A 19,562-nucleotide genomic window follows, 5' to 3' on the forward strand; every position below is an offset into this window, starting at 1 on the left:
GTTCGAAGAAAACTATAGTCTTAAGTCTATACAGCTGAGCAAACAATGCAGGACCACTATAAGATCCGACCAACGTACCAGCTTTCCAGCGAGCCTCGGAACAGCAGGCTCCGGGAAAATACACCCCCAGGCTACGACGGTGCCCCGGAGTCGTTCCGCAACTATAAAGTTGACGTGGGCCCACGTTTCTCCTCCTGAGCTCGCTGAAAAACCGGCAGTCGTCCCGAAAGTGACTTTTTTCTCTTATTTCCTCGTCGCCAATTATTGTAAATGAAAATCTTACTTGGTTTAGTTTAGATTTCAAAGAACACGCTGAGTGGTCGATCAAGCTGGTTTTAAACAAAGACAATAGTTTTATTCTGTTACGATTCTGCAGAGTCGGACTCAGCACAGGAAGTGATATCCAGGCAGAGTGAGTTCACATGAGGACGAGGTCGATAGGTTATACAGTGAAAAAGGAAGTGACATAGTTTCAGGATGAAGGACAGGGAAGAATTAGTAGTTCTCACAGACTGATCTATGAGAACGAACTACAAAGTTTAGAACAACAGTCAAGGGGGAAAACAGAACACTTTGTTGAGACTTGAAATTCATTCACAGTCCCTGTGTCATGGAACTTGTTTTGAGTGTGTAAGGAAGTACGTAATAGCTCATCCAAACTGTACCCACTGATCCGCAGCAGAGACCTTTAACTCCCCGAGCTACTCAACAGCTTCTTAATTTCCTCTTGTTTGCGGAGTGAAACTAAATGCCACTTCCTGCTATTCAACCTCCAATGTCTGCCCACTCATGGGGAATCGGACTTGGAAACAATAACAGGCACAAGAATGTTCTTTCTTTAGAGAAGTCTCCTCCTCCGCTTGGGCTCTTCCAGAATTTTCCCTGTCCATTCTCTCATGATGGAGGACTGACAAACGTATAAACGTAGCTATGGCTCTATCTCTCTCTATCCTCTGCTGTCAGCTCAGGAATAGATCCCCAGTTAGCTCTCTATCTCTCTCACAGAAGTCCCAAGCCAAGTCATTCTTCAAACCCCTACTGTACCTGCCAGGACCAGTCCCAAACCCTCTTCACACATTCCAGATTAACTGGTCTGGAATGGATTCCTCACTGCCATCCCCTTGCCCTAGGCACATAGAGTTAGGCCACAGGCAGCACACATACAGGGATAGAATGAGAATCTGCTTACAGTACCCTTTAATTATCAAACCTCTAAAAACCTCTATAATTTAAAATGATCTCATATCATCTCTCCTTATAAAGGGAGTAGACAAACTCCCCAGGGCAGCTTTACAAATAGTCTACTCTACTAGGCCTTGGATAATGTCAGGATAGAGAATACTGTTGTCACTCCTGCTCCAGAAGGGTTAGGGTAAGGTTAACATTAGAGCTTCATGCATTTTCTTACTCCTTCTCTGCTCATTTGCCATCAGTGAGGAAGACAACTTTTAAAATCTTCTCAAATAGATTTATGATAAGGGATGTGAGTGCCACCGATTTAAACTGATTTAGTTCCTTGGGATTGTTTGATTTTGTGATGGGTATTATAGTGGATGTTTTCCAGGTTGTCGGTATCTGGCCAATTTCAGCATACCTCCGGAAAAGTTTAGTGAAGACCTCACTAGGCTGGCCAGCTCTATAGCTCAAAATGTGAATGGCATCAGCAGCATTTCTTATGTTCAGCGTCTCAAACAGGGTTGTGACACATTCCTGAGATTTCACAGATCACCACTATAATAGGTCCATTTCTTTTAATTGATTTAAGCCATTTTGTTACCCAAGGCTTGTTATTTGGATAAATAATTATTTTAGTTGGGATGACTGAGTCGGCACAATATGTTGAGACAGAGTCAGATACTTCAGAGATAAAACATAATTGTTACAGATATATGACAGCCCCACACTTCTTCTGATCACACATACAAGGCACACAGAGAGAGAGAGAGAACACAGACAAACACAGCACACAGACAGACAGCACACAGACAGACAGCCCATAGACAGAGACACAGCACACATACAAGAGTCACAGCACACAGACAAGAGTCACAGCACATAGACAGAGACACAGCACATAGACAGAGACACAGCACACAGACAAGAGTCACAGCACACAGACAAGAGTCACAGCACACAGACAAGAGACACAGCCCATAGACAGAGACACAGCACATAGACAGAGACACAGCACACAGACAAGAGTCACAGCACATAGACAGAGACACAGCACATAGACAGAGACACAGCACACAGACAAGAGTCACAGCACACAGACAAGAGTCACAGCACACAGACAAGAGACACAGCCCATAGACAGAGACACAGCACATAGACAGAGACACAGCACATAGACAGAGACACAGCACACAGACAAGAGTCACAGCACACAGACAAGAGTCACAGCACACAGACAAGAGTCACAGCACACAGACAAGAGTCACAGCACATAGACAAGAGTCACAGCACATAGACAAGAGTCACAGCACACAGACAAGAGTCACAGCACACAGACAAGAGTCACAGCACACACACAATAGTCACAGCACACACACACAGCACATAGACAGAGAAAGAGACAGAGGTTGAGGATGTACAAACAGAGGGCACAGCTGTAGACCCAACAGTTAAGCTTGTGATAAGACAGTCACTGAGCGCTCCTGCATGCTTCTGCCTCCTCTTGTGTTCGACAATCACAGAGGAGCTCCTCTGCTCTCCGTCTGCTATCTCTAACGGTTTATTACCCCTGGACTCTAACAAGGAGAAGTTATCTCCCTCCGAGGTACATTACCTTTAGCGAGTGATGCTTTTCAGATGGTGGGAGGATACCCAAGTACTACTGTACTACTCTAGGTTGCTACAGTGTCTTGAGCTTGTGTTTGCTCTGAAATGTGCTGCTAGAAGGTATTGTGGTCCCTGTTGAGGCTGATGTAAAGTCCAGGGTTTATACAGAGTGTGTGACGCGTTAAACCCAATCCTCGCCTAACAACCCGCTCCAACACCCACCCCTCCTCTCTGTGTCGGCAGCCCACCCCGGCCTGTGTCTGACGGAGCCGTGCGTCACGGTGGCGAGCACCGTCATGGCCGCCCTGGACCGCACCGTGGACCCCTGCCACGACTTCTACGGCTTTGCGTGCGGCGGCTGGACGAAGAGCAACCCCCTCCCCGAGGGAAAGTCTCGCTGGGGGCCCTTCAGCAGCCTGTGGGAGCGCAACATCGCCGTCATGAAGCACCTGCTAGGTACGCTACGACTCCCGCTGGCCGACGCTGCGTTCCAGGAAGGAGGGACTTGACGCCACTCCCGGGTTCACCGCGCTCCAGAAAAAAAAGACGAAGAACTACTCTTTAGCCTCGTCTTTGTAGTTCTAGCCAAGTTAGCCGTTGTTAGCGATACCGGTTGATAGCAACACACTATGCGCTATTTTGCGCATGCGGGCACCGTGGCAACATTGTCCACTGATAGAAGTTGGGCAGTACTGTGTGTGCGACTGATTTAACGAGTCACAAATAAGACAGAAGCACTAATAAACAGTCTTATTATAGCTTTCACTTATTGTTGATGCCATATTGATTTGACGTCAGCAGCTGGGGGTCGGATCAGTTCAGGATAGAGTTTTTTCACCCGGTTTAAAGGACAATGCTCGTTTTTGACAACCTGGACCTTATTTACGACATATTATAAGACGTTTGACTCACCGAGATCACTTTGGTGTAGTTCGGAGGCCTGTAGAATAAATTTAAAATCCAGCGCGAGCCAGTATATCCATGTAATGGCGGTGGTCGGGGCACTTAGAATGCAGTTTCTAAAAATCTATTTTCTGCCGCGAAACGGTTGTTTTCATCAATCTGTCTTGATGAACCGCTAGTTGTGCTTACATAGAGCATAGGCCTGTTGTGTTGTTTTTCACATGCCTCTGTAATATGATCTTTAGAAACGTCTTTAGACACGAAATAGCTTCCTCACTTGCTCCAGCACGCATGCGCACAGCGTGCTGGAGCAACGATTCCGCGCTGTGCGAATGCGTGCTGGAGCAAGTGAGGAAGCTATTTCGTTTCGAAAGACGTTTCTAAAGATCATGGCATGTGAAAACCACAACAGGCCTATGCTCTATGTAAGCACAACTAGCGATTCATCAAGACAGATTGATGAAAACAACCGTTTCGCGGCAGAAAATAGATTTTTAGAAACTGCATTCTAAGTGCTCCGACCACCGCCATTACATGGATATACTGGTTCGCGCTGGATTTAAAATTTATTCTACATGCCTCCGAACTACACCAAAGTGATCTCGGTGAGTCAAACGTCTTATAATATGTCGTAAATAAGGTCCAGGTTGTCAAAAACGAGCATTGTCCTTTAAGCGGTGGAAATCCCAGTTCGAGTTAGGGATGAGACGTTTTACCGTAAAACCGTGAACCGCGGTATAAAATGTCCACGTATTAGAACCGTGACATTCCCTGTGTTTACGGTATTACGTTTACGGTATTACACAATAATGCGCTGCTGAAACTTCACATTTCAAGTTGCTTGCAACAGTAATTGTAATTTAAATAAATTGTAATTTAATATAAGCTTGCTATTAATAAACTGAGCTTAATTACAATAGTGTGTATTTTCCATCATGTGTTGCACTGTAGTTCCTTCAAAGTAAAATACCTTTTTTGTGTGTGTGTGTGTTGGGGAGATGAAATGCCGTATACCGTGAAATACCGTAAACCGTACCGTGTAACTAGGTACCGTACCGTACCGCAATGCAAAAATCCATACCGTCTCATCCCTAGTTCGAGTGATGTTTTTGATGAAATCACTAGGAAAATCCCAGTTTCCGAGGCACCTGGAACGCAGCACAACCCCTGTCTTCACACTGATATTAACACTTAACTGTGAACGATCAAATGACTGACTACACCACAACATAGGCCTACAGTAGTACAATCCTGGTATGCTAATGGTATGTTCCCATCTCCATGCTCTGTGTGTGTGTGTGTGTGTGTGTGTGTGTGTGTGTGTGTGTGTGTGTGTGTGTGTGTGTGTGTGTGTGTGTGTGTGTGTGTGCGCCGTGTTGTTTCATCAGAGAACACCAGTATAAAGGGTCTGAGCCTGGCAGAGGAGAAGGCCCAGCACTACTACCAAGCCTGCATGAGTGAGGCCAAGATCGAAGCCCTGGGAGGGCAGCCTCTTCAGGAGCTCATCAATCAGGTGGGCTTACCTCCGAGGTGGGCCACCTTCTCGCCATCTGTCTCCGTTAGCACGGGGGAGACAGGGGGAAGAGACAGGCTAACACCCGCCTCAGACGTTGATGTTTTTATATGGTAGGAAATAATCCCTCCTGACTTCTTTTCTCCAACTGTTTATTCTGTTGGTACTATCATCTCCTACTGTGATAATACGATGGACAGCAATACTCGGGACTCACAAGAACTAGCAGCAACAAAAATGGTCACAAAATGTCATGCTCTCTAAGAGGGGTCTGTTTAGGTTGGAAGTTGATGGAAAGGTACTATTCGCAATGCTTTATGGGAGTTCCATCCATCCATCCATCCATCTTCATCCGCTTATCCGGGGTCGGGTCGCGGAGGCAGCAGCTCCATCAGGGGGCCCCAGACATCCCTTTCCCTAGCAGCATCAACCAGCTCTGCCTGGGGAATCTTTAGCCGCTCACAGGCCAGTGCGGAGATGTAGTCCCGCCACCTAGTCCTGGGTCTACCCCGCGGCCTCCTCCCAGCCGGACACGCCTGGAACACCTCCCTAGGGAGGCGCCTAGGAGGCATCCTCACTAGATGCCAGAACCACCTCAACTGGCTCCTTTCGACGCAAAGGAGCAGCGGCTCTACTCCGAGTCTCTCCCGGATGACTGAACTTCTCACCCGATCTCTCAGGGAGACCCCAGCCACCCTCTGGAGAAAACTAATTTCGGCCGCTTGTATCCGTGATCTCGTTCTTTCGGTCATGACCCATTCTTCATGACCATAGGTGAGGGTGGGGACGAAGATAGACCGGTAGATCGAGAGCTTTGCCTTTTGGCTCAGCTCTCTTTTCGTCACAACAGTGCGGTAAAGCGACTGCAGAACCGCACCAGCTGCTCCGATTCTCCGGCCAAACTCCCTCTCCATGGTTCCCTCACTCGTGAACTTACAATTAATTTGGGATTTATTTACAAAAATAAATTAAACAAACAAATGAGATTTTCTGAATTGGCTCCGGGCTGTGGCTGAGGGCAATGATGGTATCGCCACACCCGCCTTTTCCCCTCATGCGCAGTGCACCCCAATTTATCAATGGCAGGCATCTTCACCTGTAGGGGGCGACACTGGACAAAACATTAAACACAAGACAAACAAATTCAGCTCCTACACAGGCATTGCAGGAAATCACATGCATTAATCCAAGTTGGATTGCCACATGTGTCGGCAGCCGCATTCGAGAAAATAGAGCCGAGTCAAAATCAACCCGGGGCGACATTGTCGGCAGCTGTCGCCAGCTGTCGGCACGCCACCAGTGTGTGGGCTTCCATAGGAAACAATGGGAGCTATTTATTTGGAACGTCGTTTCGTGTCGTGTCATGGCGGTGGCGGATGCGGTCTGCGGTGGGCTTTAGCTGGTTGGCTTGGTTCCAGGCTTATAAGTCTTAATAAAAGGATTTTCTGAAACATTAATGGGACCCCTTGGTGAAGATGGGGACGCCGGCGTCTACTTTTTGCACTAAAAAAGACATAATATAAGCATACCATTTCATTATGTACAGTATCATGAAAGCACATATACCATTCCAACCAGTATATAGTAGTGTTGATGTGAGCAAATGTCACACTTCATAGTGTTACCCTTGGTCTGTAATGCATAAAAATAACCTTAACATTTTAGGCGGAAATCAAGAAAAGATTGAACATCATAATTCTAAAATATTTGCATAAAATATTTGGGATCTTATCTTTGTATACTTTCACCACCAAAGCATTACAAACCATTACAGCAACCAAAAAAAACACCAAAGGTCACCAATGAAATATCTCTGCATGTCTGCTCACTTTATAGACAATAAAACAGATATTTTTTATCGTTATCAAATAATTTTCTTATATTATCAAAAGGTGTCAAAGTTTTTAATACAATACCAAACCTTTAGTTGATTATGAAGGTAAATATCTCTATTGTAAGACTCAACAGTTGTTTTTGTTCAAATCCGCCTATTTTATTTTTTTTATTTTGAAAGTCAGTCTGCCTCTGTTGCGCATGACAGTCCATTACCACGTCCTATTTGCTTCAACAAAACTTTTTGCAGTTTCCTATATTCTGATAGACACCTCTATCCTCCGATAGCAGTCATCCTAAGCTTTCCAAAGATGTATGGCATACCAAAGTTCGATGGGGGCTCCAAACCTCTCCATTCATTTTCTCATTGAGAAATCAATGGAGAGTTTAAAGCCCCCTTGGGGACACCAGGGTACACTGTTGACAAATGACAGTGTACAGCCTCTACTGTCATGGATCAGTTTTTTGTTTTTTTTACCCATGTTGCCAAGTAGTGTATGAATCAGGTAATGTAATGTATGACCTCAAATCTGTGTTAGTCTTTCAGTGATGCACTGTAAACTAAGAATCAAAACATGCGTTTTTCTTTTTTCTTTTTTTTAAAGTGAAATGAAAAGTGAAAAGATGGTGAAAATAAATGATAGGAAGTACTGACATGAAATGGTACAGAGGTCTTATTTATCATAGGCCATTGTGTATGTGTGTCTAAAGTGCACATCTGGAGTAAAAAAAACAGTACAAAATAGGCGGAATTTCCTCCAAAATAGCCTCTGCACTAAGGGGTTAATGGGAGTAAATGAATAAATGAATGGGAAATTCACTTCCTGAACCAGAGCCATTCAAAAACTGCGTGGTCACTGTTCCGGCTCTGTAAGAACAACTTAATATCAGTGTCTTTGAAAAGTAAACTGATTCAAAGTAGCAACATCCCATAGATATAGAGTAAGGCATTTTTAAATTACGTGCACTTTCTAATGAGACATTTCTTATTACGGTAATGACCTTATTACAGAGCACCAAACTGAACTGTATGTTTTTAACCAAAACCTGGCTCAGTAATGATGGACCACCCACTCTTATTGAGGCCCCTCCCCCGAAATGTAGCTCCTCCCACTCTTGTAGACGAGAGAAAGGGGTGGTGGGGCCACAACTATGCTCTCAGCTGCTCTTGCCGACAGGGACATTATCATTGGAAGACTTTTATTCATTTAATTTGCCTTTCTACTCAAATATCAGCCTTTTGTGCTGGCAGTAACTTCGTACGGGCCTCCCAAGTGATGATGCCCCTTATTCCTTGCCCACTTTGCAGAATTCATATCTATTATCCACAGTAATCATGATAAAAGCATTATCATAGGTGACTTAACCTGCATGTGGATAATAAGTCCACATGCACATGTGGTCCTGTACTCCCTGACTCTCCGCCACTAATAAACACATCAAACCTCAGTCCAAAGTGGAGAACTGTTAGTCAAGAGGTTTTATAGCAGTCCAGAGGGCAGGGGTGTGTCCCTGCCTGTGGTCAGAAGGTGACTGGTTAGTCACGGGTGTGTGTGGTATCCGCACTCCTTGTCACCTCCCAGTGTGATCAATAGTTAGGGAGCTTATCCCTTAGAATGTCCATTTCATTGTAAGGAGTTCTGAAGAATAGAGCCAACTACTGTACTTCTCTCAGCAACTACACAACATGTGTGTGATTTATTTATGAAACAGGAAACTGAGGTAAGCGAGAGGAAGTCCTACGCACTAAACAAGTCAGGACGGCAACAGCCAACACAACAACAGTTCCGCCCCACAACCCACAGTGAATTCTGTATACAGATGTGTCCGCTATAATATTACATTTCCACAGTATGGTTTCCACAGAATTAACGGATTCATGCTTGTAGCCTCATACGTATAAGCATCAAAATTGACTGGGTCACCTCTGTAAAAATGTATGCAGACACTGTTAAATGCACTTTAAATAAAAATTTATTTGATTTGTATTTAAAAGTTTCCCCTAAAATGTTTTACTAAGGAATGGGGAGGATATTTTAGCTAAGAGAAAGGGCGCGGTCGACCTCGTCGCCCTGGAAGACAACGTGCTTCACGAACGTGCTCACTTATTTTTAATCACTGTGGTAGATGTGGGGCTTCCGGTTAGTGCGTTAGTGAATTCATCATGTAGAGGAATAGGCTACATGACTATAGAGGTTAATAGGCTACTGCAACTATTGTGGGAAGTAGCGATTAGTCTACATGCTAGCCTACATTGTACCCATACTATTATCATGGGGTATTTTTCCCTGAGAGGCTCGAGTTAAGATGGGTTAGGGTTAAGGAAATTTGTCTTTGGTAATCTGGCAACACAGTACTGTAAAAAAACAGACAATAAATTGTTTTTTTCTGGCTAGTGGAACCTAGAGTCTCCTACCAGATGGCAACAGCTGGAAGGATAAGTGAAGAAGGGTCATTATAAATCTGGGTTGTTTTTTTGTTATGGACTGATTGTGGAGGTTCTGGAGTTGAAGTTGTGTGTCTCCGATGATCTTGCTGACCTGGTTGACCACCTAGTGTAGGTGTTGTTGTTGTTTTTTGCTTGGGTTTGCTGGAGATGTAAGTACATCCCTGGTCACAGGTCCACTAACAAAACACTGTCCCGAGTGAGACAGTACCTCCTCACCAACTCTTTGGCATTCAGCAGCCTACAGTATACCCTCATTGTAGGACCTATTTCAGCCTTTGTAAAAGTCCTCTCTGCTGCCATTCCTAACTTTTCATAGGTTTATGTGCTGTCTTTAAGACTAAAATGCTTCATTAATTACTTTGAGACCAACTTTTAAAATTAGGGACCAACTTTTAAAATTAGGAGCGCCCACTTTTCATATAATTTTCTCTCGACTTATACATTTAAGTAACTTTTAGCCTTAAAATGTTTTGTGAATACGGCCTCTGGTGTGTTTATTCCTCTCTGATGGAGATCCGTGTCCTGTAGTCTGATACTGTATTCATCTCTGCTGTGTTTGTGTCTCAGACAGGCGGATGGGCCCTGACGGGTCCCTGGGACAAAGACAACTTCCAGGAAGTTCTGAGAACGGTGTCGGCCAACTACCGCACCTCGCCCTTCTTCACCGTGTTCGTCAGCACGGACTCCAAGAGCTCCAACAGCAACGTCATCCAGGTGGGTTCCCAGCAGGACTCCTCTCAGACCCAGGATGCACAGCGAAATCCTTTCAGACGCCGTCTAACTTTGCTTTTCGTCACAGGTGTCGCTGCTTCGCTCGTCAGTGTCGCTCGCACCCTGACTCGCCCCTCATTGGGCTCGATCTGGGATCCTCTGACTTACAAAAAACGCGTGACCGCCTCTCATAAGTGCCGCTTTAGCCAGCTATGCTGCCGATAACCTAGGGACTCACTGGCACTCGCAGACCGGTATGGCCGGTACTTATATTGAGTTTAACCAATTCAAGTAAGTTACACTTGATCAAGCTTGTCTGGTGCAGTAAAGTAGAACCTGACTTTGGTAGCTGTCTGTTGCTTCTGACAGGGTTGAGCTAATGTTTATATTCAGTAGATGATCCATCCCACATTTCCGGATCTGTCCAGTCAACCCACATTACTGCATCCTGTTCTCCTCAGGAAATGATTTCCAGGGTTTCTCATTCTCATACTCTTTATTGGGTAACGTTAACATGAGGCATATTGCAATCCATGAGGCGAGACGAATATACGTGTTACGCCTGAAAAATAGGAATGTGTGTGTGCGCTAACGTGATAACGTGTTCCTCTCACCCCCAGGTGGATCAGTCCGGGCTGGGCCTACCCTCTCGGGATTACTACCTCAACAAGACAGCCAATGAAAAGGTAGGGAAGCTCTCAGACTGCGGCCGATTGGACGGTGAGATTTTGATAGAAGATCTGAGGTTCTGATGAAGAAGCTGAATCAAGTATTAAATACTGTCAATCACTGTACTGTATACGCAGGGGAATTTGAGCCACCCGTTATTAGTTTTGTTTCAGAGATGATAAATATCCAAAGGTGTTCCACAAACGCATACAATTAAGAAATGGCAGAGAGAATAACAGAAAGAAACGGTTCCAGCCTGAGGGTTTTTGCACCGTGACGTGTTTCAGTAACAGTATTTTCCCAGCCAAATTAGGATTGTTTACCTAATTGAGTTCCATCCCTGTTGCGATCCCATGTTTGTAGTATCTGAATGCATACCTGGACTTCCTGGTGGAGCTGGGGGTCCTGCTGGGGGGCTCGGAGCAGACGTCGCGGCGGCTGATGCAGGAGATCATAGATTTCGAGACCAGCCTGGCCAACATCACGGTGCCCCAGGGGGAGAGGAGGGACGAGGAGCAAATCTACCACAAGATGCAGGCCAGAGAGCTGGCGGTGAGCGCCGGTCCAGCGGCCGGCTGGCCGATTTCCTGGTTGTCCGGCTGTCCGGTCTGTTAGTCAGCACTGTCTTACTGTGTGTGTGTGTGTGTGTGTGTGTGTGTGTGTGTGTGTGTGTGTGTGTGTGTGTGTGTGTGTGTGTGTGTGTGTGTGCGCACGTGTGTGTGTCTATGTGCGTGTGTGTGTGTGTGCGCTTGTGTGTGTCTGTGTGTGTGCGTGTGTGTGTGTGTGTGTGTGTGCGCGTGCGCTTGTGTCTATGTGTGTCTGTATGTGTGTGTTTGTGTGTGTATGTGTGTGTGTATGTGTGTGTGTGCACGACCGTGTCTAGACCCTGGCGCCCGCGGTGGACTGGATGCCGTACCTGCGCCAGGTGTTTGCCCCCGTGACCCTCAACGACTCGGAGCCCGTGGTGGTGTACGCCGTGGACTACCTCCAGAAGGTGTCCAGCCTCATCACCAACACTAACATGAGGTCAGACACCTTGTATTTATGATTACTCATGTACAGCACTTTGTTGCAGCCGTGGTTGTTTTCAAAGCGCTCTATAAATAAAGTTGAGTTGATTTGAGTTGAGTTGAGTTGATTTCCCATGAGAAACACCAGCCTCACAGAGAGCAACCGGAAAAAGGTTCACTCACATTAAAGGTGATATAGATAACAGTTATGTAGAGGAATCATCTGCAAAAACAAAAACATCCACAGAGCTTTTAGAAAGGTATGGAATAGAAGCAATGCCCCACCCCCCCCATCCCAAAAAAATATGGATTTTGAATTTATCATTTTAAAAAGTGTTGATGGGTCCGATATGAATGTTGTGTTTGTGAGGTTTGGTTCTCACCTCTAACAAGGCTCATGAGCCACATGGTATCTCTGTGTCGGGAGCAATAAGAAGTTGTAATACTTGCTCATGAGCCTTGTTAGAATTTTAAATTAAAAATTTAATTCGTCTACATAGCACCTTTAATGCTAAATAATGTGACACATTTACACAAAATATGTCTTTCCCCGTATATTATTATATACCTGTTTCACCCCATCTACTGTACGACCTTGTGAGGAAGCCTTTCACTCTCTCTGCATCATGATGAACAGTATGACTGATCAGCGTGACCTTTGACCCCTGTAGCCTCCTCAACAACTACATGATGATGAAGGTGGTAAGGAAGATGGTGTCGATCCTGGACCAGCGCTTCCAGGACGCCGAGCAGCGCTTCTTCGAGGTCATGTACGGCACCAAGAAGGTGAGAGGCGGCGTGTCCAATCACACCAGGGAAACAGCCAGCAGACCAATCGGTGTTGAGAGAGAGGTTACTTACTTCACTGACCAATCAGATAAGAGGGTTATCTTCCAGCTTCTGCAGCCGTCCATCAGTGCAGCAGACCTTGGATTTGCCTATAATGAAGATAAAACAAATTAGCGTCCGATATAAAGTACATTTGCAAATGTTATTAGCAGGATAAACCTCACATGGTGCGTTAGTTGTCCGGCGTTTTGAGGAAATTAGAGGAAAATAAAGACATTAGCAGCCAAGTGGCAGTCATCATTAGGCCTATGTTAAATAGAGCAGACAGTCATTTGCTCAGGCTAGCTGCTACCATAGATCTAATAGGCTGTGCTGTGCTGTGCTGTCTGGGCTCCAGGCCTTATCTGAAGTTCCTGCTGCCCCCGTCCTGTTTTCCACTGGGGTCAAGCTGTGATAACATGCTGACTCTCTACTTGATAGCGTGCGTGCATGTTTGCGCGTGTGACTTGAATGTTTGTGCCTGTGTGTTTCTTCCTGTGTGTTGCCTGTGTGTGTGTGTGCATGCGTGTTTGTGTGTTTATTTGTGTGTGTTGTGTCTGTGTGTGTGTGTGTGTGCATGCATGCACATGTGTTTGTGCGCGTATGTTTCTTTGTCCGCGTTGTGTCATGTCTGTGTGTGCGTGCACGTTTGTGTGTCTGCATGTGCGTGCGCGCGCACATGTTTGCGTGTGTGTTTCCTTGTGTGTGTCTTGTGTTTGTGCGTGCGTGCCTGTGTTGCCTGTGCGTGCGTGTGTGTGTGTGTGCATGTTTACATTCTCTCTGCGTGTCTCTCTTCTTGAGACCCTCCACACTGCACATCCAGCCCCCCCCCCCCCTCTAACCCATCCAGTCCATCCAGCCCCCCCCCACCCTCTAACCCCTCCAGTCCCTCCAGCCCCCCCACCCTCTAACCCCTCCAGTCCCTCCAGCCCCCCCACCCTCTAACCCCTCCAGTCCATCCAGCCCCCCCCACCCTCTAACCCCTCCAGTCCATCCAGCCCCCCCCCCCACCCTCTTACCCCTCCAGTCCATCCAGCCCCCCCCACCCTCTAACCCCTCCAGTCCATCCAGCCCCCCCCCACCCTCTAACCCCTCCAGTCCATCCAGCCCCCCCCCACCCTCTTACCCCTCCAGTCCCTCCAGCCCCCCCCCCACCCTCTAACCCCTCCAGTCCATCCAGCCCCCCCCCCATCCTCTAACCCCTCCAGTCCATCCAGCCCCCCCCACCCTCTAACCCCTCCAGTCCATCCAGCCCCCCCCCCATCCTCTAACCCCTCCAGTCCATCCAGCCCCCCCCACCCTCTAACCCCTCCAGTCCATCCAGCCCCTAGCGTTCGACTGTCCTTGGCTCCTCTGTCTGTCCGTCTCCATCTCCTCCCATCCTCTCCTCTGCTCGCTTCCAGTCTGGGGTTCCCTCCCTCCCTCCTTCCTGCCTCTGTCTGCCTGCTCTGCGTTTGGATAGTAAATCTCTGCTGGCGCTGGAAGGGGAAGCCAAGGGGGTGACAGGGAGGAGGGGAGGGGTTGGGGGGGGGGGGCGTTGCTGCTGCCAAACTCTGGGAGTCTCTGAAACAAAAGAGGGAGAATGTGATCTCTCCTGTGTCCTGACACATGGCCTACGCACACACACGGACGCACACAAACATACGCACACGCTCAAACACACGCATATACACGCACACACGTAGATGAAGGACCGGCTTTGCCTCGTTAGCGAGACTCCCAGAGTTTGGCAGCAGCGTCCCCCCCGCCACCCCCCCCCCCCCTCCTGGCCTTCCACGTAGATGAAGGAGCGGCTTTGCCTCTGGGGCCGAGTTAGGGAGGAGGTCATGTGTTTCCAGAGAAAGCAGAAGAGACAGCGGCGGACTTTCAAAGAAACGCGTTTCAAAGAATCCCTGTTCATTTTCACAACACGATCGAGACAGTAAAAACAGGTTATTCGATCCATATGAAAATGGGTGAAATGATGAAAACAATGACATATTTGCCCTGGAAATGGGGCATCAAGTACCAAGCGATCCTCTTGTCACCCAACTCCTCCCCTTACTGACCCTTCCATATGTTGACGTATCCTAAGCCGTCGCTATGCGGGTCTGTTCTGCGGAGGTTCTGTGGTTCTGATAGAGGTTATGATAGTGGTTCTGTTGTTGATAGTGGTTGTGTTAGCCTGATAGGGGTTCTGATGTCCTGATAGTGGTTCTGTTGTTGATAGTGGATGTGTTAGCCTGATAGTGGTTCTGTTGTTCTGATAGCGGTAATAGTGGTTCTGCCGTTCTGATAGTGGTTCTGTTGTTCTAATAGTGGTTCAGTGATTCTGATAGTGGCTGTTGTTCTGGTAGAGGTTTTGATAGTGGTTCTGTTGTTCTGACAGGTGTTGTGCTATTCTGATAGTGGTTCTATTGTTCTGATAGTGGTTCTGTTGTTCTGATGTTGGCTGTTGTTCTGGAAGTGGTTCTCATAGAGGTTTTGATAGTGATTCTATTGTTCTGATAGGTGTTGCGATATTCTGATAGTGGTTCTGTTGTTCTGTTAGTGGTTCTGAGGTTCTGATGGTGGTTCTGATCAGCGATGTTGTTCTGTTGTTGTAGAGCTGCACCCCCCGATGGAAGCTGTGTGTTAGTGACACAGACAGCGCTCTGGGCTTCGCTCTGGGGGCCCTGTTTGTCAAAGCCACCTTTGCCGAGGACAGCAAGATCATTGTAAGTGCTTCGAGGAACTGCCCACACACACACACACACACACACTCCAACAAAAACAAAAACACACACTTGTCTCTGGGAAGTCCCTGTGCGATCTGCTCCACTGAATTATAATATGAGAGAAATGTTCTACTCTGTGATATATACTGACAAGCCTGTTTTCCTGTCTGTCCGTCCGTCCGCCTGTCTGTCTCTCTGCCTGTCTGTCTGTCCGTCTCTCTGCCTGTCTGTCTGTCTGTCTCTCTGCCTGTCTGTCTGTCTGTCTGTCTGTCTCTCTGCCTGTCTGTCTGTCCGTCTCTGCCTGTCTGTCTGTCCGTCTCTCTGCCTGTCTGTCTGTCTGTCCGCCCGTCCGTCTCTCTGCCTGTCTGTCTGTCCGTCTCTCTGCCTGTCTGTCTGTCCGTCTATCTGCCTGTCTGTCTCTCTCTGCCTGTCTGTCTGTCTGTCTCTCTGCCTGTCTGTCTGTCCGTCTCTCTGCCTGTCTGTCTGTCCGTCTCTCTGCCTGTCTGTCTGTCCGTCTCTCTGCCTGTCTGTCTGTCCGTCTCTCTGCCGGTCTGTCTGTCCGTCTCTCTGCCTGTCTGTCTGTCTGTCCGTCCGTCCGCCTGTCCGTCTCTCTGCCTGTCTGTCTGTCTGTCTCTGCCTGTCTGTCTGTCCATCTCTCTGCCTGTCTGTCTGTCCGTCCATCTGGCTGCCCATTTGTCTGTCTGTCTGTCTGTCTGTCTGTCTGTCTGTCTGTCTGTCTGTCTGTCTGTCTGTCTGTCCGTCTGTCTGTCAGGCAGAAGATATGGTCTTGGAGGTCAAGCAGGCGTTTGAGGACAGTCTTCAGTATGTGAGTTGGATGGACCAGGAGACCAAAAAGGCAGCCAAAGAGAAGGTGGGGAAAGCAGCTTTGAATTCCATGCCCAAATATTTTGCTGGTCTGTGTGACATCGTCTGAGCCCCACAGTATTATCACTGCAAGACTTCAGCCATCAGTGTTTGTCTCTGCTAAAGGGCTCTGGCACGCTTTGTCTGGTACCGTCATAGCACTTCCATTACGCACCGCTACACTTGATCCACACTCACCATGTATTACAATGTTTATATAAATAATAGTCAAACTGTGCCGCTTGTATTAGGAAGTGATGAGTGAATGCATTACTTAGTTTCTCAAATCATTGACAATGTTATGATGTGGAAATGTTATGTTATATTTTATATGATATTGTTCTAAGAGGAAGCAGAAAACATGGAAAATTGCTCACCGCTTTCGCTGTGGACCGTCAACCAGCGACTCTCTAGCGCCTCCTGGTGTTGGCATCGTTCCCATTGTGTTCCCATTGTGTCTTCCCCGTTCCCTCGCAGGCGGATGCCATTTACAACATGGTCGGATACCCCAAGTTCATCATGGACTCCAAAGAGCTTGACAAAGTATTCAATGATGTAGGTACACTAGGTCAATTTGTCATTAAAGTGTGCCTTAAGTTCAAGAATCCAGAATATATTTTTCTTGCTGAGGTACAAATTCTGAGGGAAATGTTGTACACTGAATATAAAGCTAGTCCCCCCCCTCCCTCTCTCTCTCTCTCTCTCTCTCTCTCTCTCTCTCACTCAGTTTGAGGTGGTGTCAGAGCTCTATTTCCAGAATGTCATGCAGTACTACAACTTCTCAGCCAGAGTGACAGCAGACCAGCTGAGGAAAACTCCCAACAGAGACCAGTGAGTAACCGTTGCCACTCGCCCTTCATCCCTCCTTCCCATCCCTCTCTCTCCCACTCACTGCTTCTGGCTCTGCTGAGGTCAACTGGGGTGCGTTCAAATTCGGCGAACATGGCAAACGTTCATGAACGTTTGCAAACTATTTTAAGCTTTTTTCAGTTAGCTTTGTGTTCCCCACAAACGTTTGCGAATGGTCTGAAAAGGTAAGTTTACGGGGGAACAAAAATGGAAACGTTAACTATGATGAATGAATGGATGAATTAATTAATTAATGAATTAATTGAATACCAGAGGCCCTTAAACTTTCAACTAACATTAAGTTGCAGCACTATGTACTAGCAGGAGTACATCCAAAATATATCATCCAGAAGATCACCGTTAATCACAGAAGCAGCTGTAGGCTGCAGTAGGCTACACATGCTTCTGACCTCCATGTCTGTTTATGTTTAATGCAAACTATTTGGAATGTTCTTAACAAGCCGTTGAAATGTAAACATAAAAAAAAAACATGTTCGCCATGAATGTTTGCATCTGTTGGCTGAATTTTAAAGCACGCCTGCTCTGATAGAGACACAAGCCCGTTGGCCTGACTCAACAGAATACTGCTGGCATCCAGATCTGTTTCCCTGGCAACCCACTAGTTCAACTGCTCCTTGTCTCTCTCTGCGTTGGGGGACCTGGTCGGCCAGCGCTGTCAGGGCACTGGAGCTGCCTGGGCTGGAGAACCGCTTTGCTCGGGGTTCTCCGTGTGTCTGGCTGCGTGTGGGAACCGCTTTCCTCAGGGTTCATAGTGTTTATGACAGGGCTGGGGAACCTCTCAGGTTCTCTAGCCTGTAGTAACTGATCTGTAGTTACTGGTCGATAGTTACTGGTCAATCTTCAATGGTCTATCGTCACTGGTCTATCGTCACTGGTCTATAGTCACTGGTCTATAGTCACTGGTATAGTAACTAGTCTATAGTCACTGGTCTATAGTCGCTGGTCTGTAGTCACTGGTCTATAGTCACTGGTCTATAGTCATTGGTTTGTAGTCACTTATCTATAGTCACTGGTCACTGGTCTATAGTAATTGGTCTATCGCAGGGGTCTCAAACTCAAATTGTCTTGGGGCCACTGCTGGTATCGTCAATTCATAGGAGGGCCACTTCAGTGTCAACTTCAAGTACTACTAATTATAGGAAAGTTTCTGAAGATGTCATTTTTCATTTCCATAACTAGACTCACAAGTCAGTCTCTAAATGTTGCAAGACTATTCCATACCTAACATTTTCATTATACTAATTCAAACCGGTTTCTATACATTTTAATATATTTTAACAGTTAGCGCAAATCTTTTTTCCTTACTTTTATTTTATCTTGAATAGCCTACATTTGTACTTTATTCTGTTTTAGCTGCAAGAAGCATCACTACTGTAAACCTGCCCTGGACCTGTACTTGCATTTATTAATGTTCAAGCTGGTTTCCATTTCTTACCAGACACTTGAATACATTTGTAGGCTACTACAACTCTTTCTTGCCAGACACTTATCTTGAAAGACGGCTGAGACGTTAGCCCTCTCAGCTGTGTGACTCGTTTTTTCCTCTCGTCTCCCTATGACACTGTTCTCCATGTTTAGTAATGAATAGCTCTTGACATCATAGGCTATTCCTTTAGAACGGCGACTTTGTTCTTGCATATCAGGCAGGTAGCATTTCAGTTGAACTCCACAAAAAATACTGTGTCCATCTTCCTTGAAACTGTCTGTGTTCCTAACGTTAGTTAACCATGAAAACAGCCTCTTGTTGGCTGAATTCCGTTCATAGTTCATAGTCGCGTGTGGATTGATTGCACCTGTGATTGTATGCAGCGTTCATCTCACGCGCTGCGCACAATAACAGCATTTCGCCCCACGTTTGAGCGACTTGAATTTCACATTGTAGGCCTGCCTGCCGGCGCCGTGTACAAAACATTATTTTGCGGGCCGGATTACATGATATTTCTGACACTGTCACTGGAAATAGTCACTGGTCTATAATCATTAGTCTAGAGTCACTAGTCTGTAGTCACTAGTCTATAGTCACTGGTCTGTAGTCACTGGTCTGTGGTCACTGATCTGTAGTCACCAGGGTGGGAATTACATGATGACTGCCATGGCCGCCGATGCCCCTCCCTCTGGCCGTGATGCTCTTTATGTTTGTCATGTCATTCATGTTTCTTATTTATTGGGCATAGAGAACAGTTATTGTATCTTATTTGGGTAATAACAATTCAGCAGATCATTCAGTTAAAGGGATCACCCTGCTTTAAAGTAATTTATTTGTAGGCTCCAAATCCTGTAATCCTGTATTTCACTCAATGGCCTTTGTGCCTTAGCATGTGGCCTTTGTGCCCTAAAAAATGTAGTGACACCGAAGGCCAAAGCCTTTCCCCTAAAATGACATAATTCCTACCTTGGTCTATAGTCACTGATCTTTTTGTATAGTCACTGGTCTA

General features: G+C 46.5%; 1 protein-coding gene across 1 annotated transcript in view; it reads left to right on the top strand.

The window, feature by feature from the left end:
• ece1 (endothelin converting enzyme 1) overlaps positions 1-19,562 on the top strand; it is a gene marked incomplete at its 5' end in the record, with an annotated part of 46,361 nt that overhangs the window by 22,137 nt on the left and 4,662 nt on the right. Inside the window, 11 exons of the mRNA XM_084440453.1 lie at positions 3,025-3,237; positions 5,073-5,197; positions 10,047-10,193; positions 10,811-10,876; positions 11,223-11,411; positions 11,743-11,885; positions 12,541-12,655; positions 15,283-15,393; positions 16,166-16,264; positions 16,735-16,812; positions 16,985-17,088. Coding sequence (XP_084296579.1) covers positions 3,025-3,237; positions 5,073-5,197; positions 10,047-10,193; positions 10,811-10,876; positions 11,223-11,411; positions 11,743-11,885; positions 12,541-12,655; positions 15,283-15,393; positions 16,166-16,264; positions 16,735-16,812; positions 16,985-17,088 — 1,390 coding nt within the window. The remainder of the gene's footprint in view (positions 1-3,024; positions 3,238-5,072; positions 5,198-10,046; positions 10,194-10,810; positions 10,877-11,222; positions 11,412-11,742; positions 11,886-12,540; positions 12,656-15,282; positions 15,394-16,165; positions 16,265-16,734; positions 16,813-16,984; positions 17,089-19,562) is intronic.

The sequence above is a fragment of the Borostomias antarcticus genome (assembly GCF_949987555.1).
Source record: "Borostomias antarcticus genome assembly, chromosome: 7".
NCBI lineage: Eukaryota > Metazoa > Chordata > Actinopteri > Stomiiformes > Stomiidae > Borostomias > Borostomias antarcticus.